The sequence below is a fragment of the Scleropages formosus genome, chromosome 23 (assembly GCF_900964775.1).
Source record: "Scleropages formosus chromosome 23, fSclFor1.1, whole genome shotgun sequence".
Lineage (NCBI taxonomy): Eukaryota > Metazoa > Chordata > Actinopteri > Osteoglossiformes > Osteoglossidae > Scleropages > Scleropages formosus.
Genome location: NC_041828.1, coordinates 15,745,487 through 15,772,590, shown reverse-complemented (window position 1 = coordinate 15,772,590; position 27,104 = coordinate 15,745,487). Strand labels below are relative to the sequence as shown.

At 42.6% G+C, this 27,104-nt stretch overlaps 1 protein-coding gene across 2 annotated transcripts in view; it reads left to right on the top strand.

The window, feature by feature from the left end:
- ctdp1 (CTD (carboxy-terminal domain, RNA polymerase II, polypeptide A) phosphatase, subunit 1) overlaps positions 1–27,104 on the top strand; it is a 78,850-nt gene that overhangs the window by 15,936 nt on the left and 35,810 nt on the right. For both annotated transcript variants that reach the window (XR_001964907.2, XM_018727168.2), the window contains exons 9-12: positions 2,741–2,882; positions 3,094–3,303; positions 7,604–7,757; positions 26,351–26,553. Coding sequence is in view for 1 of the 2 variants with exons in the window: in XM_018727168.2 (XP_018582684.2) it covers positions 2,741–2,882; positions 3,094–3,303; positions 7,604–7,757; positions 26,351–26,553 (709 nt within the window). In the remaining variant the exon portion in view is untranslated. The remainder of the gene's footprint in view (positions 1–2,740; positions 2,883–3,093; positions 3,304–7,603; positions 7,758–26,350; positions 26,554–27,104) is intronic.

Sequence of the window (27,104 nt, the reverse complement as noted above, 5' to 3'; positions counted from 1 at the left end):
ATTTGAAAAGGCTGATGGCGCCAGCATTGCCCTTAATGTTGTTCACGATTAATGCTAAAATAAGATCAGAATTTACTTCCTTTTGGCAGCTGCTGAATTTGTCTGCATAGTCCCAGTGTAAAAAAATGCATTGATATAGTGTAAACAAAAACTGTTTATCAGCGTATGCACTCAAGGTTAATTGGCTTCTCCTCCCAGTTAGCACCTGCTTGACAATTCAAATTACATGCTAGTTTCCACTTTGCTATATGGCTTACGGCATTACTAGTGTTAAAAAAAAAAAAAAAAAAAACACTACAGAAAATACCGAATTGTGTTTCAAAAGGATATGTATATTTGTGTTTTTCAGGCTGAAGTTTATGATTTGAAATGAGTATCTTAGGAAGAAGGTGAAATGAGATGCAGGACAAGAACTTTGGAAATGCAGCCAATAAATGGGTCTGATTTTTACCTCACAGGACCTCCTGGTTTAGGAAATCAGCTAACATGATCCTGCTTTAGCACTTCTGCTGAAATGTAAACCAGTTGTTCATTTTCTGATGTTTATATGTAAATATAAGAGGATTGGTTAGTATTTACATTCATTCATTTAGCTGGCACTTTTCTTCAAAGTGAATTAGCCTACAGCAATTCAGTCATTTATACACCTGGGTAATTTTTACTGGAGCAATTTAGGGGAAATATCTTTCTCAAGAGTACTACAGTAGTAGGTGAGATTCAAACATGTTACTTTGTGACCCAAAGGAAGTAGCTCTAACCACTATGGATGACTTAGAGATGATACCTGACAGACAGCAGGTAGTGTAGCACTGAGAGCTTCTGTCTTGCAATCTGAAGACTTCCCTTGAATCTCCTTCCTGTTCCAGTACCCCTGATCAAGGTACTTACCCAGAATTGATGCTGAAAGAATGCCCAGCATAAATGGGGAAATTGCTGTAAAGTTGATTATCTAACATTGCAAGGCATCTTGGGCAAATGCATCAGCTAAATGAAGCAAATTGAAAATCTAACACCGAGAGAAAACAATGGAGATCACTGTTGCTGTGTTTTCATTTGAGTGACAGCTGTCAGTAAATGCCGGTAGCTGTGTCAGGAGGTACTCTGTGTGCAGTCTCTTTGTCTGTAGTAGGGTCCGCGTCCTTCCACGTGCCTCAGAGTGTGAAAGCACTAAAGACACAAGCTCTGTTCAGCTTTGTCTGTGTTACAGGTGAAATGCTGATATGCAAAATAACTATTGCTCACTGTTGGGGGGTCAAACTTTGGAAGCTGTTCTTTCGTTTTTGAAAGCAGGAGTAGAAGTAATGTTCAAAAGATTTTAAGACCAGGAGAACGGTAGGAGTAGAAAAGGGGTGTTTGTCTTCTTCCCGGTAATTTTCCTAGTGCTGTCACTCTCCTGAGCGCAGTTTTTTAGACTTGTAAGAATGTCACGCTACCCTCAAACCAAGTCTGGTTTTCAACCGTTTCATCATCTCTTTTCTCAGGTCCAAGTGTGTGTGTCTGTGTGTCTGTGTGTCTGTCCTTACCTCACACAGGGCAGCATGGCTCTGCAGAGGATTTTCAGGGGTGTCTGAACTTCTGCTGAAACAAGATTTAGAGGTTTGCAGTTGTGCTCTTTTTTTTCCATCAGGATTTACATTCTGGTCAGTGATTTGGGTGGCTGACTCAACATTTTAAAGATGGAACACTGTGATGCGTCTCCTCGAATAGAGAAACAATACATTTCTCCTGATGGAACTGCTATCTGTTACAACAGCTACAAAAATGCATCTCCAGTGAGCTGATGCTGTGATTTTTTTTTTTTTTTTTTTTTTTATTATTATTATTATTATAAATTTTATTTATTTATATATTAAACTTTTGTGCCTCATTTGTATAACTTAATGTTTACCCACGAATATGGGACTTCACCTGTGTCCAAACACCACAAGTAATGGTATTAATTGTGGTTCCCCTCCATCCTTTCTCTTTTTTTCTTTTCTGCCCCCACATCCAGTGGAGATTTTCTGTCTATTTGTGTTTGGTTGTTTGTTCTCCTCGCCCCGCACTTAGTCCTGAAATTCAGCCCACGGAGCCGTGCAACAGACATAACACTGACTCACGCAGACTTCTGAAGTGGAAGCTTCTGTAGCCATTGTTGGCATCCAGGTGTTTCTGTGGCTGTCAGTGCTTGTCTGAGGATTCCTGCTTTTGAGCAGGACTTTGTCAGTGTGGAAATGAATTTTTCTTCTTTGGAAAGGCAAAGTTATATCTGCACAACACGAACCCCGCTCTTCCTTTAGAAACCCCTGCAATGGAGAGCAGGAATGCAAAGTTGTCCTTGGCTGCCAACTCTTACTGATGTCTCGTTGCAAACGGCTGAGGTACAAGGCCAGCCGCCACCTGGGTTTGTCTGCGGGTGGACTTTGTTTCACATTTTCAGTTTTCCAAAACAAAAGCTGCACATCCACTTAATCCCGGAGTGGGAAGATGATCAATTTAGGTTGTTTATTATGTGGAAGGAGTTGCCAGAGATGACGTGGGAGGCTTGGTGTGTGGGAACCTGCATGTTTGCCGTTGTTGTCTATGCTCAGTGCCAAGTGGCCCCAGATAGCCTCCCTCCATCGGTGAGAATGAGGGGGAGTAGCAGCAGCAGCAGCAGCAGCGAAGGGACTGCGAGTTGCTCCCCTGTCAGTAAAAGCATTGCTCTTTCTTAACTGCAGAAAGCTGTTGGTCTTGGTCTGACCTCTCCTGCACCCCACAGGCACTGAAAAGGTGCGTCAAGCTCAGGGCTGTCGACACCTGCACGTGGTGAACCCTGACTGGCTGTGGGCATGCCTGGAGCGCTGGGAACATGTCGAAGAGCGGCTCTTCCCCCTCAAGGAGGACTATGCCAAAGCGCAGAGGTATTGGCCATCTCACTCCAACTGTGTTTCCACCATGTGCATTGTTTTGATATTGGAACAGTAGCAGAATATGTACCTTTTTATTGGTCCAGTCTCCCCCCCCCCCCCCCCTACTTGTGTTTGGTATTTTCATCTGGAATTTTGTAACCATGAAATTCTCCTCCTACAATGGGAAAAGAAATTTATGAATGTTTACCGGCCTCATTTTCAGAAGCAGCAGTCCAGCCACGTTCCCAGATCTCCAAGGTCCCTCCCACTCAGCTGTTTTCCAGCCGATGCCAGCCCAACCAAAGCCCCCTCCAGCCCCGGAAGTACGGACATACAACCCCATCACGGGCAAGCTGATCCGGAGAGGTCCGCAGGGCCCCCGCCAGCCCTCCTACATCCAGGCCCCCACACAGGAAGGGCAGTCCTCATTCAGGTATGGTGTAGGCCACGCCTCCTGCTGCCCACCACGGCCTTACTTCTACTAAGTCAAGCTGCAGGACGGTTTGTCTGCAGTGAAGCCCCCTGACTGCACATCTGACCCTTTTCCTGGCTAAGAAGTGGCTGCTTTTCTGTTTGAGATCATGGTCTTCATAAACATGGATACAATTTAAAATTTATACCTTGCTGTTCACTCATTAAAAATTCATCTGCTCATAATACAAGAATAAAAGAGCAGGTGCTATTAAGATGTAATACAAGAGGTGCTGTTATTTACATTTAATAAATTGTTATGTATTTTACTTTTTGTAACCAGGTGACTGCTTCTGATACTTTGTTCCACTTTGATTTATAGTGGTATTAAATTTATATGTTCATTGCATTTATACATCTGGATGTTTTACTTCAGAAGTTTTGCTGGCATTGTGCTCTTCTGAAGAGTTCAGCAGAAGTCAGCCTTGCAGGAGTTTAGACCTGCATGTCTTTTGGTCTCAGATTCCTTAGACATTAAAACATTCTGTCTCTTACTATGTAATTGCTGCCATTTTGATTGAGGTGAACAGATATTTTTGACTCATGCAGATTCTGATTGTATATTAAAAACTGATAATATATTGACAGTTTCATGGGAAAAGTGCTTCCTCAGCATTATCGCCACACAAGTCTTGTTTATTAATGCACCGCACTGAAAAAGCTATAGCTTTTATGCTGTGCATGACTTTTTCTCCTCCTTCTGCCAAATTGGATTTTGGATTGGGTCTCATAGCATCTATCTCGATGTTAGTCAGTGCTTGTAAATATTAATCTGTGTGAAATAAAACTGGTGTGGTGACAGCTTATAGGATTGTGAACTGCAGTGATTAGCAGTTTTCGTCAGTTATCAGGCGGTTTCCCTGTCACGCAAGAAGACAAGGAAGTTGATGAATGCTGAACCTGTAAAAAAAGAAGCAAGAATAAATGGAAGTCTGAAAATCGGTGGTGGTGTGTCAGCGAAAGAGTTTGGTGGCAATACTTGGAAGTCCAGAATAACGGAGCTGCTGCTTGTGATTTCCCCTGATGGTGCGCTGATTGGACTAAAGTGAACAGTGATCAGGTTTTTCCTCTGACTGGTTCTTGGCACTCTGGTAGTGTCGGTGTCAAAGGCAGAATTCGGGTTTCCAATGGGGTGTGCTGCTTTGGAGTTCGGGGGTAGGCCCGAGTCATGAGTGCAAAATTTCACATACACCCGTATCAGAGCTTGGCTGGAAATGATACTTCCTTTAACATTTTTGGCAGCTTTTCCCATTATATTATGCAAAAGAAGTCTAATAGCGTGAGCACCAAATGTTCAAAGTTGCCCGTTAATTTGGGAACGTTTCTCCAGCCATCTGCTTACAGCTCAGTGGCATGATAGCTTAATAAATTTAATCTTTGAATTAACTGTGTCGGCTTAATAAATTAAGCGCTTAGTTCTTATATGCTGCTGCAGTCTTGATTTTTCTTTCAAGCCTGATTGCCTAACACCAGTGTAGATCTGCCGTTGAAATTAATTTTAAATTAAGGAAACAGCCCAAACTGCAGACAGTGGCCACCTATCACCTAAAAACATGTATATGTGGCTTTGTTTGTACTGGGAAATTCTAATATTTCCGCTGCTGCTGCAGATATTTTGCTGAAATGAGGGGAATGTCTCTTGAGCATTTAGAAGATGGTTTTTTTTTTTTTTTTTTTTTTTTTTTTTTTTGTTTTATTTTATTTCGGAAAAGGGCTTTGGGAGAAATCATGCCTGCAGGTACATTATGGAATTTAGGGAAGAAGGGACCCAAGTAGAACAATCTGCAGAGCTTTATACCATGCAAAGCGCTGGTGATGCAGGCCAGCATAACTGCATCAATACCAAGGTTCAAATACACAGATCTATCCTGGTTCCCCAGTCTGCCATGGCCTCTCTGTATTTTATGGTCTCTCGCAATATGCGGAAAAAAACTGAAGTCCCATTGCTGTGGTAATCTGCAGGCTCTGGCTGGAATGGCTGCTCCATCGGGTGAGAAGCGTTGCTCAATACTCTGCCTCCATGCGCCTGCTGAAAGATGTCCCGCCCTCGCTGGGTGGAGCTTAATGGAGCCATTTGAGTGCTAATGAGCTGGACAAGTGCCAAGTCTGACTGAGCTCAACAGTCATGTTCTCCTCTTTGATTTTATGGCTGCTCTGTTTCCAAACCTTATTGTCAAACTGTAGGAGGGAGAATATATTACATTTTGACTGATTAAGCTTTGTGTTTTTGCTGTTTGATTGTCTATTTTTATTGAGAAACTTTGTAAGAGTAATATGTTTGTCTGTGCTCGACATCAACGGTTGTCAGACTGTCTAGGATGGGTAATTTGCTTAAATTTTCATCGGTGGACCGGTAAAATTGTTCTGATACCTGCCTGATGGTTAAGTCGGCAGTAAATTAAGGTAAAATATTAAATTTGATTCAAAACGATGATCACCATCATCATAAAGAAACTCTGTGATGTCACTAATTGCATCATATGCATTTTTGGTTCAAAATGGTTTTATGGTTTAATTTTATATATAAACAAAAATGAAATGAAATAGCCTCAATGTCTTGATATTTTGAATAAATTCTTTATTTTGGAGCCTTTTTGTAAACACGTTTCTTTTTATGTGATTCTCTTATTGCCTTCAGTTGACAATTCCGGTTTACAAGAATATTTTAAACTTAATGATTATTATTTTTCTCTTTCACATTTTTTGGACAGGTGGAAATTTTGATGTAACAGGTGAAATGTACCTGCCCTGCTGACAGCTAAACAGAAAAAAATTAATGTCCTGCCATTTTAATTCAGCAACAGAAAAATTGATGTTTACACAGCAATAAAGGACCTAATTTACTCTGTTACTCTGTACTGCTGAATTACACATTGGACTGGAATCATTATTTATTTACTGATACTTCTACTGGTACCTGTAAGCAAAGCCCATCTGTACTGACCTGCAATGGGTTGCGTTCCTGTTACTCTTCTCCAGTTTTGCTGAGTGTTTGGCGAATACTAATGGAATTTCCCTGAAAAACTGTCTGCTCCATCCAACCATGGAAGCCTCTAGAAATGGAATCTGTTGCAGATCAAAGCCTCTCGTTCCCTGGACCACAACCAAGCCATTTATGGAACAATATGTGTGTGTGTTTGTGGTTGGGCAGGTTTGTTTAGTGACCTGTTCTTTGGATGTAGAGACCTACCCAGAATTCAGAGAGCTGAAACTGTCAGGTGAAGTTTGTATAAGACATAAAATATTTTTAATCAAAAATTTATTTCCTCAGTTTAACAACTTTTTGTTTATGTACTACAGTAATAAGACTTTTCCTTCTTAGCTGATTATTACTTCTACACATTTTATCCATCTGAAGAGCTTAATGCTGAAGCCTGTTGCAGATTTAACAGTTGATCCTTAATGTCACTTAAAGGTAGTTGGTTCCCATTTGTCAAGTTGTGTACTGATTTGTTTTTTTTTTTGATTGTGTTTTCAAACTTCTTCCTTATCTCCTGTAACATTTTACCAAAGCTTTTACCATCAGCGCTTGAAAACTCTGAAGCAGACATTCCTAAAGTGTTTAGTATGCAACTTTCCTGATGTGTCAGTGGAGGAATATTAAGCCATCTATTTGCACATTTGATTTATGAAGGTAATGTTCTCCAGCGGATTCCATCAGGGAGCAGGTTGTAGATTCTAGTTATGACCACTGTTAGCAAGTTGTTTGCAGCTTCATGCTTTGGGATTAGAGCCTTGGGTACTTCTGGTGCTCATTTTTGGCCTCTTTCACCACCACACACTCGTGCACATTTCTAGTGTGTCGAAGCTGTGACTGATTAAATGCGGGAAGTTTCACAAACAGCATCTGTTGCCTTATTTCACCTGTCAACTACAATACCCGTCCTTCTTTTCTCTTTATTTTGGCACCAGATGCGCATACGAGTGGGATGCCATTGAAGTTCCTATAGCAACCAGTGAACCTTGGTACCACTGCTGCTCGCCCATCACCTGCTTGTAATGCATGTTTTATATAAACAGTAGGCCAGCCCTGTGGTTCCTGGAAGGGGTTGAAGAAATCTGCTAGGAGCTCGGTATAATGGATGTGTGACTTCTGGAAATTGGGCTCCACATATGGCTGACTTCTTCAGCTTGCCGATACTGTTTTGGTTTTAGCTCCTTTCAGTGTTTCTGAAAGCTCCTCTGTGTTTGCAGGTGCACCTGGGTTTACGTGTGTGTCCTTTTTTATTCTTTTTGAAAATTGTTTGTATGGTGCTGTTTAGGGTGGTGCAGCAGCCTACCCAGCAGGAGCGGGTCCCCTCCAGCCAGGACGAGGAACAGCCAGGCCCCTCGCGGAGGAAGCGACAGCCAAGCATGTCGGAGACGATGCCCCTCTACACGCTGTGCAAGGAGGACCTGGAGAGCATGGACAAGGAGGTGAGAGTTGACTATCATGGACACACACACAGAAATACGTACAGAATCAGGTGTTCTGTGTAACCACACTGAGTTATCATCAAGCCGGCATGTACTGATAGCATTTCCATTTCATTACTTTAGTCTGGCTGATGTTGATTCTCGGGTCACAAAGCAGCCACTTGCACATCCCTACACCAGTTTAGATAGCTCTATATCAACCAGCTTTCCTATATTTGTAAGATATTAGTTCTTTTCAGAAGAAATAGCAAAGGCTTTTCTTTTAGGATGAGTTTTGACTAATCCGATAATGAGTGCAGCTTTTTATGTTCTTTCGTACTTGCTGGAAACCTGTTGTTGTAATCAAAACCCTGGCACATCACATCCATCCTTTGTGGTTCTGTTGTGTTCACTTTCCCGCTAGCGGCAGCCATTACCGTTCGCATGCTGTACACAAAGCCTCAATGATAATGGGCTTTAATGGAGGCCGAGTAAAGCAGATGGCTTTGAGGGTGTTGTTCGCAGGACCTCAGTTGCGGTTTGGGATCACTCAGGATGCTTCCTCAGCCATTGAAGACTTTTCTGTGTAGCAGTAATTTTGATGCAGAAGTGTAATTTAGGCTTCCGGATGAAATAAAGCAGACTGTTCTGGATGTTTTGGACTCTTCCGGGTGCGTGCTTTTGTTGGAGATATGGCAATGGGCTGTGCTCCATTCGGTTGAAGAGCTTATAGAGGTACATTCCACACTCTTCTCCACCCACTGTGATAAATGATGGAGTGACCCTACATTTCTTATATGCACCAGAGCTGTGTCCTTAGCTTCTCACTCCAGTAGAATTGTACTGAAGTGAAACTGAACGTAGATTGGGAGGAGTTTGAATCCCAGGTGAAAAGCAGTTAGATGCTGTGTTTCTCCCTGGACCATGAAGTTGCTCATTTAAGAGCAGTGTGTCGTGACGTTTATAGAGGGCTCTTGTTTGACGACAACAACGATGATGATTGTGTCTATAGCACAGAGTTTTAATTAATTCATAAGGGAGCCAAAGCTTGAGTCCTCCCACATCCTGAAGATTACACAGCTCTGCCACAAAATGTTTTTAGGGAGAAGGCTAATTAAGAATCCTTCATGACTTTTTAGAGTTCTCAATGACATTTACGCAACCTTAAATATTCATGTTCAGACATGTTTGAAAAATGGTTGTGGGGAGCAGGGATAGGTGTATAATGCCTGTTGGTTAATTGGGTTTTGTTGAAGTTGAGTTAATTTCAAGAAGTCTGAAGTTGGCAGTTAAGATATACATTGCTTTACGAGAACAGGCATCACACAAATGTTTTCATTTGATTTCCTCCAGAGGAACACAGTCCTTTGAAATTTGCCAGTAGACAGAGCAGGTTCATTAGTGTCCTTATTCCTAAAGCTGGAGCTCAGTAACTGCATAAATTGGTGTTAGGAACTCTAAGTGTAACTCCTATCACATATTTAAATCATTTTTGGAAGAATTTGACTGGTCATCTTTGTTATTCCATTTTATATCTTACTGCTCCAGACCTTAATTTTCAGGTAGATCTTATTTATTAAGTTTTATCCTTAGAGTGGTAGAGGTTTAAATGATGGAAGAGTTTCCTAATATTCTATAAGTTTACAAGGAAATTAGTTTTGCCTTTTTTATTCATTTAATTCAATATTCTTTGCCACCAGCTACAGATGTTTAGCTATTGTGTTCAGCTGTCAGACTTTTGAGAAGGAACTGTGTTTTTTATTTCATTATGCATTTATTTATGTGTTGTTACATTTCCCACCCTATCACATTTTTTGGGCCCATTGTTCTAAAGCATTTTCATTTCTTTACTTTCCCAGATTATTTGCTCTACAGTAATCGGTCTATTGATTTTCCTGTAAAAATCCATACAGTCATACTCTTAAGTGAAGAGTACGTTTGTCTTCAGTATATACAATTAGATTTTCAGTTCACATGTAGAAGTGAATGCACTCTGCAAATTCTAAATTGAATTCTAAATAATTGTTCATACAGCGGGGGGCGCGGTGGTGCAGTGGGTTGGACCACAGTCCTGCTCTCCGGTGGGTCTGGGGTTCGAGTCCCGCTTGGGGTGCCTTGCGACGGACTGGCGTCCCGTTCTGGGTGTGTCCCCTCCCCCTCCGGCCTTACGCCCTGTGTTACCGGGTAGGCTCCGGTTCCCCGTGACCCCGTATGGGACAAGCGGTTCTGAAAATGTGTGTGTGTGTGTTCATACAGCTATTGCTTGCTGTCTGGAGTAAATATTGTTTTACAGCTTGATTTCAGAATGTCATGATTTGTAGTAATTTTTATGTGGTATCCAAAGCATATGACAACCTTTCAGTCCTGTAAAGAATGGCTACTTTTTATTTTATTACCATGTTAAGTACTATATAACATTAGCAGATGGTTCCTAGGTGGAACATTTCCAAAATCAGCCATGCTTTTCTGTTCCCTGACTGCACTGGTGTTGAGTAACATTCTTCTTTAGTCAGACTCGCCCATTTACATTTATTAATTTTTCAGACTCTTTTCTCCAAAGTGACGTAACTCTCAGACACCAATACGAAGTGTACATTAGGTCAACAGAAGGAGAGATTTGGATGCAGACACGTGATTCTAGAGTACAGTCACATACCCCATATGAACCAGTATCCACTAGATGATTAGCGGCATATAGGCTTTTCCATTATTAAACAAATTGTTAAAAAATTATTAAATATTGTACGTTTGTCATGTTTATCAAGAACTTAAGAGATCAGGTGAGTCTGCAGCGAAAAGTGGGTCTGAAAGAGGTGAGTTTTGAGGCGCTTCTTAAATGTAGAGAGAGAATAAGCAGTTTTGAATGAGAGGGGAAGTCATTCCAACACATTGGAGCCAGAAGTAAAAATCTTTGTGCTTTTGATTTTGGACCTCTTGTGCGAGGGACCATCAAGCAGGCAGAGGTGTAGGAATGTGGCAGTCTGTTTGGGGTGTGGCGAGTGATCGGGTCTTATGATATCGGTGAGAAGATCTGTTGATGTTTTGTAGGCCACAGCCAGAGTTTTGAATCTGCTCCGGGCAGCTGTAGGAAGCTATTGGAGAGAGACGAGAAAGGGAAATACATAGGAAGGCTTTGGGAGGTCAAACATGACTTGTACAGCAGCATTTTGTGCCAGCTATACAGGTTTGATAGTAGAGGCTGGAAAGCCAGACAGGAGAGAGTTACAGTAGTCCATGGAATGTCACCATGTCCTGGACCAGGAGCTGCGTAGAGTCTGTTGTGAGAGGGGCGGATCCTGTGGATGTTATGCAGGATGTATCTGCAGGACTTGGCTTTTAATATGTTGAAACAAGGGCAGATTTGAGTCAATCATTACAGTGACAGAGAGTCCTCGACAGGGAGATGGACCGGAAGGGAGGGGAAGTATCTCTGGTTTAAAGAGGTTCAGTTGTAGGTGGTGATCAGACATCCAGTCAGAGATGTCCGAGAGGCAGGCAGTAATGTGGACTCACCCGTGGTCTCTTTATTGACCCTCAGGTCTTTATCTCACCTGTTGTGCCGTAGATTGTTATGTGTTCCCCTGGGTCCCGTCTCTTAGTTATGACCCAATTTATGGCATTGGAAAGAGATGGGACTCGCCAGTTAAGGTCTAAAGGACTTTGCAGGGAAGTGCAGGCAGATGCCAGAGGCACCAGCATTATCAGTCTAGGACTTGAGAGAGCATGTGTTGCGTGGTGTGGTGGAGGTAGTGCTTGTAGTCAGCTGCCCCTGGGTTCCTACGGACACTGAGAGACAGTCCATTTGTGTGTGAAGCACAGATTTGCAGTACCTAATTAAACATGGCTCTGTGGTCACCTGAGGAATCCACCTTAAATGAAGTATGACTGGTTTCTGCTTCTTTTTTGCATTTATGGGCTTAAATATTGGGAGCTGACCAAGACAAGTGGATACCTAAAATGAGTGTGTAAGTGAGCAAACTACAAAGACCAGTCATTTATACTGCCTTAGTGCAGCATAAACTGGTTATAAACCACGGATTAAGCTAAAGTAATTGTCTGTCTGAACCGCTTGTTCCATATGGGGTCGCGGGGAGCCAGAGCCTAACCCAGCAACACAGGATGAAAGGCTGTAAGGGGAGGGGACGTACCCAGGACGGGATGCCAGTCCATTGCAAGGCACCCCAAGTGGGACTTGAACCCCGGACCCACCGGAGAGCAGGACCCGGTCCAACCCACTGCACTACTGCACCCCTGCTAAAGTAATTGAATAATGTTATTATGTAGTTAATGGGGCAAAAAAAGATAATTCTCCTTTTTTTAATACTAATTATTCATTGCTAATTAGATCCTGCAGAAAACAACAGTTGGAATCTTGTGGAAGTATCTGTGAACAAAATTTGGATTTTACAATTTACAGTTTGTTGTCTTCACTATATAGAAGCAATTTTACTCAAATAAACAGAAAATTTGTGCTACCCAGAGAAGTCTTTTTGCATAAACGTAGTTTACCTTGGAAAGTAATAATTTACTGGTAGTCTTGGCAACCTGCTGTGACTGCAGAGTCCCAGTATGTGGGTCAGCGGAGGACCCTCAACTTCAGCAACATTAAAGGTGAACATTTTTCTACCTCCTTTATCAAATTAACATATTAATGCTCTGTTCTCCGTCAATAAACCGACGTAGATCCCTTTTACAGTCTGTTCTTAAACACCACAAAGGATGCAGCAGCAGATTGAATCGACCTACTATCCCATTTTGTTCTGCAAATAGCACTGTAGTCGAAAATGGAAAGTCACGGCGGCATTATCGAGGACAGAGTCACGGTCTTAGCAGCTGGCTCATTGTCTGACTCCCTCCAATGAGACGCTTGGCCCAATAGCTGTCAGAAAGGTGATACAGAAGAGTGAGACTTGAACACCAGATGCTGTCAGAGCTCTTCACTGTGGGCTTGGGCTCAGCTCTACTGAGAAAAAGATGGGAGAGGTCAGAAATGACAGACACCCTTGTTTCCTGCATCCCTTCCAAAGGCCTGCTGGGGTCCAACAGACAAGTGCAGTGATTTTCTTCTTAAGTAGAGACTTCAGGCAGATCTGAGACATGGATGTGGTTCACATCTCATTTCATCTTCCCTGCTGTTCAGATCTGGGTCTTACCAAAACCTTAGTTATGTTTTTAACATCTCAAACGGTACTTTTTGAAAAATCTAATAAATTCCAGGACATTTCAACTTTTTTTCTCTTCCTGATCCTGTGCTGTCTCTCTCTCATCACCCAGTAAATCAGTACTTCAACAATTCACATAATTCTTCAGTGGATGTGCTGAGATTCACTGAGCAGTAAGAGCTCTTGCCTTTGGACCCAAAAGTCACAGGTTTCACCACCACCTGTAATACCCTTGAGCAAGGTACATACCCTAAAATTGTTCCAGTAAAAATTACCAAGCTGTATAAATGGGTAAATAATTGTAAGTAGCTTAACTCTGTATGTGACATTGGAGAAAAGCGTCAGTTAAATGAAGTCATGTAAATGTAAGTCGGGGGGCGTGGTGGCACAGCGGGTTTAGCTGGGTCCTGCTCTTTGGTAGGTCTGGGATTCGAGTCCTCTTTGGCGTGCCTTGTGACGGACCGGCGCTCCGTCCTCGGTGTGTCCCCTCCTCCTCTAGCCTTGCGCCGTGTTGCTGGGTTAGGCTTCAGTTCGCCACGACCCTGCTTGGGACAAGTGGTTTCAGCCTGTGTGCGTGTGTGCGTGTATGTGTGTGCTAATGTAAGATCTGCTCTATCAAATAGTCACATGCAGGGAAACAAACGTAGTGAGTGGTAACACATTGGTGATTTCATTTCCCCCTATGACTGACAGACAAGTCTGTTTTTATGTCAAGTGTACACATTCTTGCCTCTTCAGTCTTGCGGTTCTCATGTTAGTTTACAGTGATAGTTGTCATTAGATGACGCTGTCGTCATTACTGTGCAACTACACTGGAAACCTGATGTCTGAGTTCAGTCTCTCTAACAATATTTTTCCAATCAAAGGTGATCCTTGGTATCTCACAGAATACAATGACCATCAATATTGATGGACCATCAATAATTAAAAGCCTGCGTGGAAGTTTTGTTCTTAAAACAGCACCCAGTGTAAGTTGTGTAAATGTGACATTTTGGGTATGAATTATATATCCGCCCATTTGAAGTTCAAATGTCTTATAAGGTCTGGTCAGTTCAGTTTTAGAGTCAGTTTACTCACATATTTTATACATTCTGTGTGTTTCATTTGGGAATACAGCAAGTGTGTTTTATTTTACGTGTCAAATGATATCCCATGAGTTAATGGTTTTTAATGCGGAATGGCTTGAGTTCTTGGGCTGTTACTTTGTCCCTTGTGTTTTGTTTTCCATCTGAATGGATAATGTGATAGTCTTATATCATATACAGAATATGCACAGTGTTTTTCCATCCATTAACTGGTATAAAGCTGTGCTAAGCATATTGAGCCTATTTACTTTGGGGATGGTAAGCAGTAGAATACCATTTTGTCTTCAGTGCAGCCATCAGGAGCATCTTTTAAATTCTGAAGGAAATTATTTAAATTGTTTTGTTAAAATTTCCATTTATTAATTGTCAGTTTTTCAAAGAGGATCCAAAATTCATAGGAAGCCAAGTGGTGCAGGTACCCGAATTCAATACGTCAGCTCTGTGAATCACTTAAATTGCAATTCAGTTGCAGACATTTCATTTAAATTCCTCTCTCACAAAATAATACCTTTTGCAAAATGACAAAAGAAGTGTGGAGGTGGCAGGGTGCGGCATGGAAGAGAAAAGAACAGCAGTCTCCTGCGCAGACCCATGTCAGATGCCCTCCAGCAAGTGTTCGTCTGAAATGTCACCATTTCCCTCTACAGCGGTGCCCTGTCTCTTGCCATTGTAAACCTTTTCATATGCTCCCTAATTGTCTTGGACTGCTGATTTTCACAGGCAGACAGCAGCCTTGTATTTAAATGCCGCAGGGGGCCATGCCGGCTGTACAACTTCAGGCTACTGAAACGGGTACTTTCTCGAACATTCATACTTCATAATATTCATACCTAATAATCTGCCTCCCAGACCTGCTGTGTTACATGGCCAGGGTATGTTCATTACTTGGTCAGCTTTACCAGTTTATCTTTCTGGTGTTAATTAGTCTTGGCATTCCCTCTGTATGAGGAGAGGCTGTAAAGGTCCTCCAGGTGCATCGGGATGCGTTAACTGCATCAGAATTGTCTCGGCTCCAGCTCAGTCATTCACTGATCACGTTTAGCTCATGAAACCATGCTTCTGCCTTGTGAGCCTCCCTCCTGACAGCATCCCGAGTCTCCCATCCTTCATGGCCGGCTGTGGAACACGAAGCCCTGAACTCTCCTTCTTTTCAGAAGCAGCAGGACGCCAGGGGTGCATAGAGGCTTGTACTGTGTTACCACAGCATGTTGAGCTTCTGCAGTAAAACATGCGAGTGGGTGTGGGCTAGAGAGTCGGCTATCCTGCTGTGATACATCTAGGAAAGCTGCGTGCACATGTCTCCCTGCGTGCCCTTGCATGGCTCTGCTTGCCTCTGCTCCCATATTAGTGTGCATCAGACTGTGGAGGAAGCTTTGGTTCAAAGGCCTTTGTAAGCATTGTGCATTTCATTCAAAATTAATGCATTGCATTCCCACTTTCCTGTATTTATTACTGACGCAGAGCAGCTGGAAGGTTAGGACGATCTCTTGCGGTCCAGCTTTCCTTTTACGCATTTTCATTTTAACCCTCCCTTCTCTGAAAAAATTCTTTCATGAATAAACCATGAAAAGAAATGCCAAGGGGTGTAAATTTGCTGTGCTCCCTAATAACTTCTGTACACGCAGAAGCTCATCGGCTTTAAATTCTGCTCACAGACAATTTATATTTTTAAGGACTGAAGATGTGTTGTGTGTTTCGGCTGGGAAGCAGTTATGTATAGATCATCACTCCGCACATGCAGGAGCTAATGAACCCAGTAGAAGATGTATGTGTACCACACGGCATCAGAAATAATTATCGAATTCAAATGGAACACGAAGGCCCAAAACAGCTTAACTGTTTTGGGTATCAAATTTAGGACTGATACCTAAGGCTGGAAATGTACTGTAGTGGAGCAGCAGAAGTCTCAGTCACTCGCTCTCTCTCTCTCTCTCTGACTTTGAAAACTTTGAAGAATCTGTAAAGCACAGATGCTGTGTACAGCACCTGCAGCGAGTGCTGGCTCTTTGAAATAAATAGTCTGTTTTTACAAGTATGCTTTATGCTTTACATTGTTTGTGATGTTCTGTATTTGTATATGTGTTATTGGGTATATGGTGTGGGAATCTACTTCTACAGTGAACAGATGTTTTGTGTTCCCTCATGTTCCCTTTAATTGGATCTAAGAACAGCCCTAAGTGCTGTGCGGAATGCGGTTCAACGTTTAGGTCTAATTATTTCCTTTGTATATGGGCTCACAGCGATGCCCTACGTTATGACATCACCTATTAGCTGTAATCATAATGTACCTTTGACCGCAGCACCTGCCTCCCTGAAAATTGAGGCGGTATTTCTGACCTTCTCGTCAATCCTGCCTCGAGGCAGGTTATTGCACCAAGACAGGTGGTTTTCCACCAATTCCTCAGCAGGTCATTGGCCAGAATGTTACTGTTTCTGCTGCATTTCACAATCAAGTCACAGTGTCGTTATATCATCAGGCCTTTAAAAACTTTTTAAAAATTTAATTTGCTTTTAAAAATGTTTTCATAATTAATTTCTTCTCTCAGTTTTGTGTTTTTATTGTGTTTTGTGTTATGTAAGGGTTGCCCTTGAATCTTCCAGAGGCACATTGCACATCTAATGCTTTTGGTATCTTCCGGAAAAAGAGACCTAGTGAAGATGCATAACTCACCAGTGTAAATTTGTGACATATTGCAGGTAGGGGTTGTTATCAGCGATTTGCAGCTCTCCCCTTTTGGCAGCCAAATAAATAAAGTGAAGACACTATTAATGTAGAGAGATAACCACTGATGCAGTACAGTTAGAAATAATTGGTATATGTAGTGGTGGATTGTGCTCATTTAAATACAGTTTATTACAAAGCAGATTACCTAAGTGGATGAATGCAGTTTTTTTTCCTGCTGTAAACAGGTGTGTTTTAAATAGCTTTTTTCCTTGTCTGGGGCCTAGAGAGGAGTATTCAGTGAGTGGAGTATGTTCTTATCCTCATTATAACCTTTGGTGGTCTCACTAAGAGGAGGCCAGGCTTATGAGGTGTGACAGGACATGTTCAGTGATGCTGGACCACCCAGGGGGCAGTCAGGAGTGATCAGTCACAGGGGTGAACAGTTCGTGATATGGATGGCTTGTGGAGTGTGAGACCAAGGTGGTCCACCGTGTGGGAACCTGATGTGGCACAGAAGGGCTGGACAGGCAGCTTTCTGCATGATGCACCCAGCGGCCTTTTCCTGACAAGGAATGCTTATGTTTTGGGCCTGTCCAGCACATTTATACAGTCCTTGCTTCTTTCAGCTGCAAATCCTTCCGAGGAGATTGACGGTCCGAGACCTTTTCAGCTGTGGATGCACTGAGTTTCTACCGCCTGTTGTCTGACACTATGCTGCTGCCTGATTGTCTGAGCTCGAATGCACTGGGAATCACCTGAAGGAGTATAGCAATTGCCTATTTTCAAAGATGAACATAATCTCCTTTAAGGAAGAGTTCATCTTGCTGTACTGTCTTTCTGCAGCAGCTCCCATATGGGAGTATTCGTTTATAAAGCGGAAGAAAAAGCAGTAGTCCAATTAAAATGGTGTCCCTGGAGTGCCTGCTGTGAATGGCTACAGGAGAGCTCCCCAGGGGCACCTCTTTATCTTTGAGATTAGGGGGCCTTATTGAATCTTACCTCCGTGGTGGACAGGCAGTCAGGAGACGGTCCGCACAGGCCGGAAACTAATGAGACTGCATTGGCCGCTTGCCCTGAGCCGCCCCTGCAGAAGGCTTGAGTGTGCGCTCTGGAGAGCCAGGGCGCCGGGAGGTCAGAGCCCCAGAGCAGGCGGAACGACGGGAGGCTCTGGCTTCAGGTCCAAGTTGCAGGGAGCATTCATTAAACTTCCTGCTGTATAAATGACTCAATCTTTAAATTGGTAATAAATCATATATGGAAGACACCCTGAGTAAAGGCAACAAGCTGACAAATATACCTAAGAAACCTTGGTAGAATCCCTTCCTCTCTGGGAGAAAAAAAGTCTTTAATTTAAAGGGAGACATTTCAGGGATTCTGTGGAGTTAATCTTTCATCGTTGCATTGTTTTGAACCCTCCTGGTCCTTTCTGGATGCTGTCGGCTAGTACATAGAAGCACCTACAGCTGAGGATGTAACCCAGCAGAAGTTTTCCACTAGTAGGTACAATGTGCATCTCTGAACCTTGCTTAGTCAAGAGTCAAAAGAGGCTTTATTGTCACTTCAGCCATATACAACAGTACACAGTGAAATGAAACAATGCTCCTCCAGGACCGTGATGCTACATAAAACAACACCGTTAGCGACACAGACTACATAAGGTGCATGCATGGAAGACTTGTGCACACAGTGTTAGACATTACAACAATTACTAAGACAAGACAATAATTACTAAAACAGGACAATATAGTCATCACTAAAAAGCAGGAGTTTGTGCTCTTCGTCTGCATTAAAAGTGTAAGATGGTGCATAGTGGGGGACTGTGAGAGTGAGGGCTGAAGTAGAGGATGATTCGTGTTTGTGTGCTTCCTCCCCCCTTGTGGTTCTTATAGGTGTTTTTGCTGAGCCGACCACTTTGTGCAGGGAGATTAGGGGACAGGTGTATTCATTTGAAGAGACTGAGAATGAAAGGCAACGTTCTGGTTTTGGGTTCTCTGTATGACTGCCTGGTCTGGTGCATATTGCTGTAGCGCAGTCGAAGCGGTCCCAGACGGTGGACGTTCTTTTTATTTGGAGTAAAATCATAATAAAAGTTGTACTTCGTTTTCTTTTCCCTGCTGCATGTTGTCCTGTTTCTGACGGTGGTATAACGTATTTGATGTTTGCTTCTAATTTGATTAAGAAAATAGCCCTTCCTACATGTGCTGAAAATTATTTATTTATTTATTTCTTCTGTCTTAAACTAGGAAGTACTCTGCCAGCTTAATTGGAAGAAGCCTCGGGAATCCTATTAAAGGCTATGAAGTGTACACTTGGGTGAAGAACAGTTTCTTTTTTAATGACTCTTATAAGCGCAATTTGCAAATTGGTTTGTTTTTGTAGAGATTATGGCCATTTTTCAAACAGGTTTTGAAAACAATGGTGGGATTGTGTTCCTTTGTTTATCCAGCACAGCTGTGGCATTCTTGTTTTTCAGCAAAGGTGGACGTCTGCTCACGTGTTAGTGGGGTACAAATGACTCTGGAAGGTCACGCAAATGGAAGCATGATGCATTTGGTTAACAGTAGATCTCACTCACTGATGGATTTCACGGTATAAAAGATGTAGCGTTACAGCATGCGCTCATACAGTTTTCATCACGTTATAATGAACTAACCGCAAAACATTTTTATTCTTCCACCTTCCGCAGAGGGAGACATCACTCCGTGTTACAGTTCCCTTTGTTACCTTCATGTGCCACAGAGGAGCCTGTAGCCAATCCCCTGCAGACTGCTGAGGGCAGCACCTGCAGTGAGAACTCCTTGCAGGAGAACTTCTGAACACTATGAACCTTACAGATGTAAGAGTCAAGGAACTGAAAAGAAAGACTGATTCAATTATAACCCAGTGCCAGAGCATTCAGAGTGTTCTGGCTTTCTGAGATGTGAAGCATGCCAGAAAAACACCACCTGAGACACATTTATACACAGCTTCAGTCATTGGGTCATGTATGGCATAACACTGGGGATGCACCAACAGAAGCTTTTGTGGTCATCTCTGTGTCTGAACTACGCTAGAAAGTCTCAAAGCAGGAGCAGTGAGCTCGAGATCTAAAAGAAAGTAGCCTTAGGGCTGAGCCCCTGTCCACTTCAGTGACTTCAGCTCCGGGCACGAGGAGTCGCAGGGCAGGGGGCTGCATAATGCCCCCCTTCACAGAGCTTGTTCCCTACAGTAGCGATGGAGGGCAATTGGGTCATCTTCCCTCATCGATCACCACAGGCTGCTCAAGCTTTTTACCGCAAAACATCCGCCTCTGCCTCCTTCCGTGAAGTCACGGACCAATTCCCGGTGACATGTTTAACGGGAAAGACTCTCTCTCGGCTTGACCGAGCCCTCATGGCTCGTCGTAATCATTTGCACCATTTCTTTTTCCTATTTCATACCAGTATTAGACACAAGTGCAAATGCTCAGAGAAAAGCATTGAAAGAGACTACGCAGGAGATTGCATTGAGGAGACGACAAGGCCATTGCTAATAGTAGTTGTGTGTTCTCATACGTGGATTGCCGCGATGGCATTTTTGTACTTCTGCATTGTGCTTGAGCTGGTGGTGTTTTGGTTAATGTTTCCGCTGGAGCGAGCACTCCAAAGCAGCGGGAGGAGATTGCACCGCGGTGTTTCTCCTTTATCTGTTCCCATCTCCATTCGCAAACCCACAAAATTATAGCGTTCTGTCAGCTAACCTTATGTAACTGTCCTTGTGTCAGCGCGTTCGGGAGACAAAGCATGCTATTCGTCAAGCAAGAGACTTTAAAAAAAGCCAGGTTGTTAATGAAATTTCCATCCAGCCATAAAGCGGCATCATATAGATCTCTGGCCCCCCCAAAGCTCGGCTGTCACTCTATTTCCTGCCGAGAGTGGCTCACGGCAGTTGGGCCGATGATTGTGAGGCTTTGAAGATGTAATAACGAAATTCATGAGCTCCCTCGGGTCATTGTTTGTATGAAACCAGGTTGGCTTTGGCTTCAATATCAAGCAGCATATGGCCTTTGATCTTGTCCGATCCGGAGCGCGCTCAACACGGCAACGGGTGCGAGCACACCAACCATGAGCGCTACACGCCGCTTCCGCATCCAACTGCTTTCTGGATAAACTCTCCCAAATCCTACTTTCCATTTTTCTCCTTAATGTGTGAAAGTATACCTTGAACCATACGTGCTCCTCAATCCTGCTTTGACATCTTCTTCATAGACTAAACATTTTTTCCTCTCTGCTCAGCTGGAAGTCAAACAGGGAGCAGTAGAAACCTTTGTTAATGAGCGATGGAAACTGATATCCCTCATGATCTAACATTTCAGTAAAGACTCAATATTAACATTTGCTGCAGAACAATTTGCTAAGTCATTCAACAGAGTTAGTTGAATATCCCCTAATAGATTTCAAAAGCACTTAAAAATAGCTGTAGGGTACTGATACTCAAAATATTTCAGATAAAAGATATTCTAAATATTTACAGTAGAGAAGGAAATTGCCTCTGGATCTTTTTGTCCCTGTTGTAAACCAAGTTGACTTGCTTACAGCAATTTCTGTTTTTCTTCTTTTTCTACCGATGAAACACCTCATCTCTCTATGTGAACACCCTTCTGTCATTGATCCTTAATTTACCCTTTAACACCCTGGTTTTTACAACTTGGGTGATTCCAGCCCCGTCTGTGTGGGATATTGGAGTGTAAATTCTAGCTGAAATCTCCTATGTGCTTAGGGTTCGAGGACAATCACAGAGCCCTGCAATAACGTTGTACAAACAGTCCTAATCTGAAAAATTCACATCAGTTGACTGGCTTTTTGGACCCTTGACATTAGGTGAAACTTTTCCTGCTTTTCAACGGTTAGGTTTTCCACACTTTTCATTTATTGCTATTTTCTTTTAGAGCTGTTTTCATTCATTACTGTTTTTACATCATTTCCCTCCATCTCCTTTATTGGAAATGTGGGTTTATATATATTATCCATAATAGCTGTGTTAAAGTCACCTGGGACTCCAGCAAACCTCAATTTAATAAATCTGGGATGAATTCATTTCAGAAAATGTTTTCTGATCCTTTTGTCAGTAATTTCAATTTACTGCTTGACATTATTTCTAAAACAAGATGATGCCATTTAGGCCCACAGACAGCTCAGCCTAAGTAGAATATGGATGTTATCTCAACATTTTTGGATGACCTTTTAATCTAAGGCCTTTAGTCTCCTCATTGGGCTAATGTTCCTTCTCCCTGCAGGCTTAGTGTGAGTTATTCAGTCATTTAGGCACAGCTATGCCCAGTTTACCCTATAAAAACTGGTTTTTGGTACACCTCTGCTACTGGATCCTTAGTGGTATATTTGAAAGCTCCTCAAATGTCTTGTAGTAGCTCACAGCCTGTTTTACCCTCATAGCTCAGAGCCCTATCCAGCATAGTGATAATACTGGAACACCGAAAGGACTCTAAGTTCCTCCATGCTTTTCGAGAGTCGGATTGTTATCCTCCATTCCGATTTGTTTTCGAGAGGAAGCCATGTAGATACCTGAGGAGGATGCAGCTAACTGGAGCAGCTGTCCCTTAAACTTACCACAGAAGTGTACAGCGGTACAAATATTTATAGGATGTCTGCCATAGTTGCAAAGTGCTTGCCATGCATGTGCATTGTTTTGGAAAATGCATTGCAAGTATTTTCTATATATAGTTATTTGTTTTCTTCCCATTGTTTGGGCCTTGAGCTAGAATTTTGGTTTCCGGATTCCAAGTAGATGCATATTTCATTGTTATACATGAATCCTGTTATGCAAATAGTGGAGCTGTTGGAGAGTTGGGTTGAATATAGGTTTTCTGCTCCGTGGGCTATCTTGTGTGTCTAATGTGCATGTAGCCTACTTCCTGCCCTCGGGGGTTTGCTTGTGACCCGTCTGCAGCACGGCAGGAGCTGTAGTTATCCCAAGGAGGCATACTGAGATCCCAGGTTGACCTTGCTGAGAAACATGACTTGCGTGCCCAGGTTTCAGCAGGAAGACAGTGGCTGGGGGCCGAATTAGTAAGGGGTATGGACAGGGGTTCATTCTCCGGGTGTAGATTCACTGTGCTCGCCCTGTGATCTGTATTGCAATCACAGCCTACAGCCCCATTTTTCAGATTTCTTATTTACATTTAGTCATTTAGCTGGTGCTTTTCTTTAAAGCATTTTATAATGATTTACTATTTGTCAAGCTGGGTAATTTCTGTAATTGGATCAATTTCTACAATGGATCAATTCAGTGTAAGCACTTTGATTAAGGTACTACAGCTGGAGGTGGGATTTGAGCCTCCAACTTTTAACACCAGAGGTAGTGGCTCTAAGTACTATGCCACCTGCTGCCCCAGGTTATACACATTTGTCGTGTGCTGACTGCTGAAAAATACGACCCGGCCAAAACCTTACAGCAAAAGGTAGAAGTTCATTTGGAAAAGAAGTATAAATGTGATTTGCGGCATTAATGAAGTTACCAACTGTGGCTGCCCATGTATTAAAGGGTTAATAGTATCCATACCTACTGTATCTCACCCAGCGCAGTCCTGCTTTGATATCATTTTGATATCATATCACTTTGATATCAGTCCTGCATTTCCTCATCTATTTTTAGACATTTAGAGTATACATACATCACTGGATCAAAGAAGCAATAGGGGATTTTGCTCTCCTACCTTATTTTATGTATTTATTTTGTGCTTTGCAGTTTACATCCCATACAGCTTCTTGTTTTGCTTTTTACCTTGCCTGGTGTCTTCTTCTTTCTGCTCAGTGAAAGTGTCTTCAGAAATGTCATTCTGATTGCTCTTCTGCCCAGTAATTAAAAAAATCAGTTTTATTGATGGTAACTGAGGACGCCTGTCACCTTGGCACATGAAATGAATAGTCTTATTAAGCCTGCTAAAGAGCAAGTTGAATATGCTATAAAAAGGAGGGGTACGTAATATAGGCCCAGTATTTTCAGGGTTTACAGGATAAACTTAAGTCAGCGAGGAATTATAGATTATAGTGCAGTGGGGCACCATGAATACCTATGAGCAATAAAGTTACCATTTTTTAACATACGGTCTTCCTGCTTTTAAGACGATGCGGCGTGCGTGTTTTTGCCGTCTTTCCTATGAGCCACACGGTCACATGCTGAGCTCTGAAAGGTTAGGCTGCTTCTCTCCCTGCTCTCAGAGCTCTTTGCTGGCTTTGGGCCTGTCACTACAGAGCGGAAGAACACACCCCGAGCGTACCGTACAGTCGTCTTTTCAGAACAGTCGCAAACACGCGTCTGTAAGGACTCCGCTGGAGCTCATGAACTGCAGTGACTCTTTGGATGAGGCTCGGTTGCTGCAGCGACCAGAAGTTCAGGAGCCCGAGGCAGCGAGGGCAGCCTGCTGCGGAGTGTGAGCGGCTCCAGTAGTTTGTTTGTTCCTGACTTTGGTCTCGGATGAATTCTGGAGTCAGACATATCATGATTTTTGGCTCTGGATGTTCCGCTGGTGTCAGCTTTTTGTTTATGTTAGCTTTTGTTTTTGTTTTGTTTGTGTTTTTTGTTTTTATTTAGCATCTTGTCAAAAACTTCAACAAAGTCCCTGGAATAAATTGACATAAACAGAATCAGTCCATCACTGTACTAGGCCTTCTCTAAAGCCAGTCTGGTAAATGGGCTCTTTGTGTTATCCCAGCATATTCCTGCTTATTGAATTACTCGGGTCCAGTCTACGCTAGAGGAATGTCGAGGGCTTAGCGGGCATTAGCGTCATTGTTGTGCCTTTTGAGTAGTTCTAAGTGAGGCGTGCAATCCAGTCTGTGTCTTGTGATAATGGAGGCATAGTGGAGAGACGCAGAGGAATACTGAATAAGCAAAGAACAAAAAGGATAATGGCTTTTGTCTATTAATAACCAGAATTTGTTTCATTTCACTTGAATGTCATCTAATCCTTGTGAGGGAGATCAAACCGGTGGGATTTAGTGGTTTGTGATGCTGGTCTCTCACCTGTTTGGGGCTGTTTGGAAAGCCATTCCAGAGTTTGGGTTACCCACAGTGTAGGTATTCATTTTGTTTGTTTGCTGTCAGATGCTGAGACGTGATTTGCTCAGTGTGATTCCACAAGATGATGGTAATGATAACCATCTCCTGGTTTTATTGCATGCATGCATGCATGACTGTAATGACAAGCCTCTTTCTACTTAAAGGACATATTAAGAATATGCCGATCTTAAGTTTGTTGCATATAGACTTTTTTGCTTTTATTACTATTGCTCTTATAGATGTTTAAATTAGATCTAATAAAGATATTAAACCAGTTAAATGGCGCAAAAAGTGGACTGTGACTGTTAAAACTGAATGGCCATTACAAAGATAAACCTGTGACTGAAGTTACTTTTCACTAATAAAGACTGTTTTTATTCTTATTCATGTTTAATTACTAATACATATAGTCTTGGTTATTTTAAATAATTGTTAGATGAGAAAAAAGCAGCACATTGACTTGTAATGTTAATTTTGACTGGTTTCCCTCAGGCTGTTTGCAGAGCTTTGCTTGTGTCCCACTTGCGAACCCGTGACCTCTGAGTTAGACTCCAGCGAAGACATCTGTGAAGCCCTTGGAGGAGCTCCATTCGAATTTACAGTGTCTCACATCTGTAGCTGTGTCTCAGTGTTACATGGCACTAATGAGCTAGTGACTCTGCTTATGCCTGTTGAAGGTCCTCTTGAGATCCTCCCTCGGTGTTTGAGCAGAGTTTGGTGCTGGAAGAGCGCGGGCCGTGGGTTAACCCTGTCAGAGAGATTGGTTAGGGGAGTGGGCTGTGTGTACGTGCTGTATAAACACTCAGCTTCACTATGTCTTCTAGCTCCTGCTCTCAGTTGCAGCAGGATTCCGTATTAGAGCTTCATGACATCCATTCAACTGTTGTGGCACATGGAAATAAAGAATCTAGCTAAAAAAATTTTTATCCCACCAAAACAATAGTTCATGTACTGTCAAATTTCCTGCCTTGTATTTATTTTATGGTGCAGGAGTGTGCGTGTGTCTGTTGAATATTGTAATGATATAAGTAAAAAATAACAGGAAAAGGAAAGCAATGTTTTCTAATATAAAATTGTATGTGATATGTTAACACTTGAGGGATTTGAAAAAACATGGCTTAAAGGATTTTTTTTTTTTCCCCAGAAGGATTATTTTTAATTTCCGGATGAATTAAAATGCAATCATTGCTCTGTACCTTCAAGACATAAAACACACTTGTTATTGGATTTTCTGACATTTTGGTGTTTAATTGAACATTTCCCAAGGTTCAGTCATTCTCTGTCTAAATTTAAACACATTGGGCAATTTTTCCAGTAATAATATATCATTTTTTATACTCTGGGGTTCTTTTCCAGAAACACCTTGGCTCTTAATTTCCTTAAAGGAAGTGTGGGGAAAATGGAGTCCGAGTTCTATTTCCTGGAGGCAGAGAAAGCAATTAAAGTCAGTTACTGTGAGCGGATTGCGTATGCAGAATGAACGGGTACGATTTTGGCAGACACACCTTAGTATGGCATAGTAGCTCACAGCTACTCTGGAAGTGTTGCTCTGTTTAGGGCCCTAATGAACGTTGTGGGGGCTTGGTGCCATCGAATCCCTCGCCAGTGAGCGGGAGTGAAGAAACTGCTGCCTGATCTGTTGACCTCTCGTTCCTGTTGGTGCAGGTGGACGACATCCTGGGGGAGGAAAGTGATAATGAGAGCGACGGAGGGAGGAAAGAGGAGAAGATGGAGGATGAGGGCATAGCTGAAGAAGAGGAGGAAGAGCGGCCAGCGGTAAGCCAGCTGAAGGCGTTGGAGACAGACGTACGGGAGGAGGCAAAGGTGGCCGCCCAAGAAGAAACTGGCTCGACAGGAAGTGCTCCCAGGTATGGTTCCAGGTGACACAGGGCTGTTAACTGAGAGGCGTGGAATCACAGCCCCTGCTGTGCCAACGATGCCATGTCATCAACACTCCCTAATAACTCCCACTTAGAGTGCCGGCATGTCGTATAAGGACATGATCATATGCTTGAAAAAATAATCAAGACACGTAATGTCTGTCAGAGGCAGCCGCCTGTATTCTGCGGTGTAAATTGCTCATCTCTAACCACTGCGAAAGGCCACTTGCTGTGTGACCAAATTGCCTCTGGTTAGTGCCACCACTAGTCGTCTCCCCAGGTTTGGGAGGCTAAGCTGGGGTTGTTGCCATGGTGATGTTCCAGCGAGTTCAGCTTCCGATCGGGGTGGCCTCCTTAACTCCATGGTGACGGCTGCAAAAGCAAAAATTGAAAATATACAACTTGTCTTTCTGAATGTGACAGGGCACTCTTTGGTCCTTCTCATTTCACTTTAGGATTTTATAAGCCATCTGCTTGACCTTTTAACTCTAAGAACAATTTATCAGTATGATTCCTTGTTGTTCAGCATGAGCCGTTGT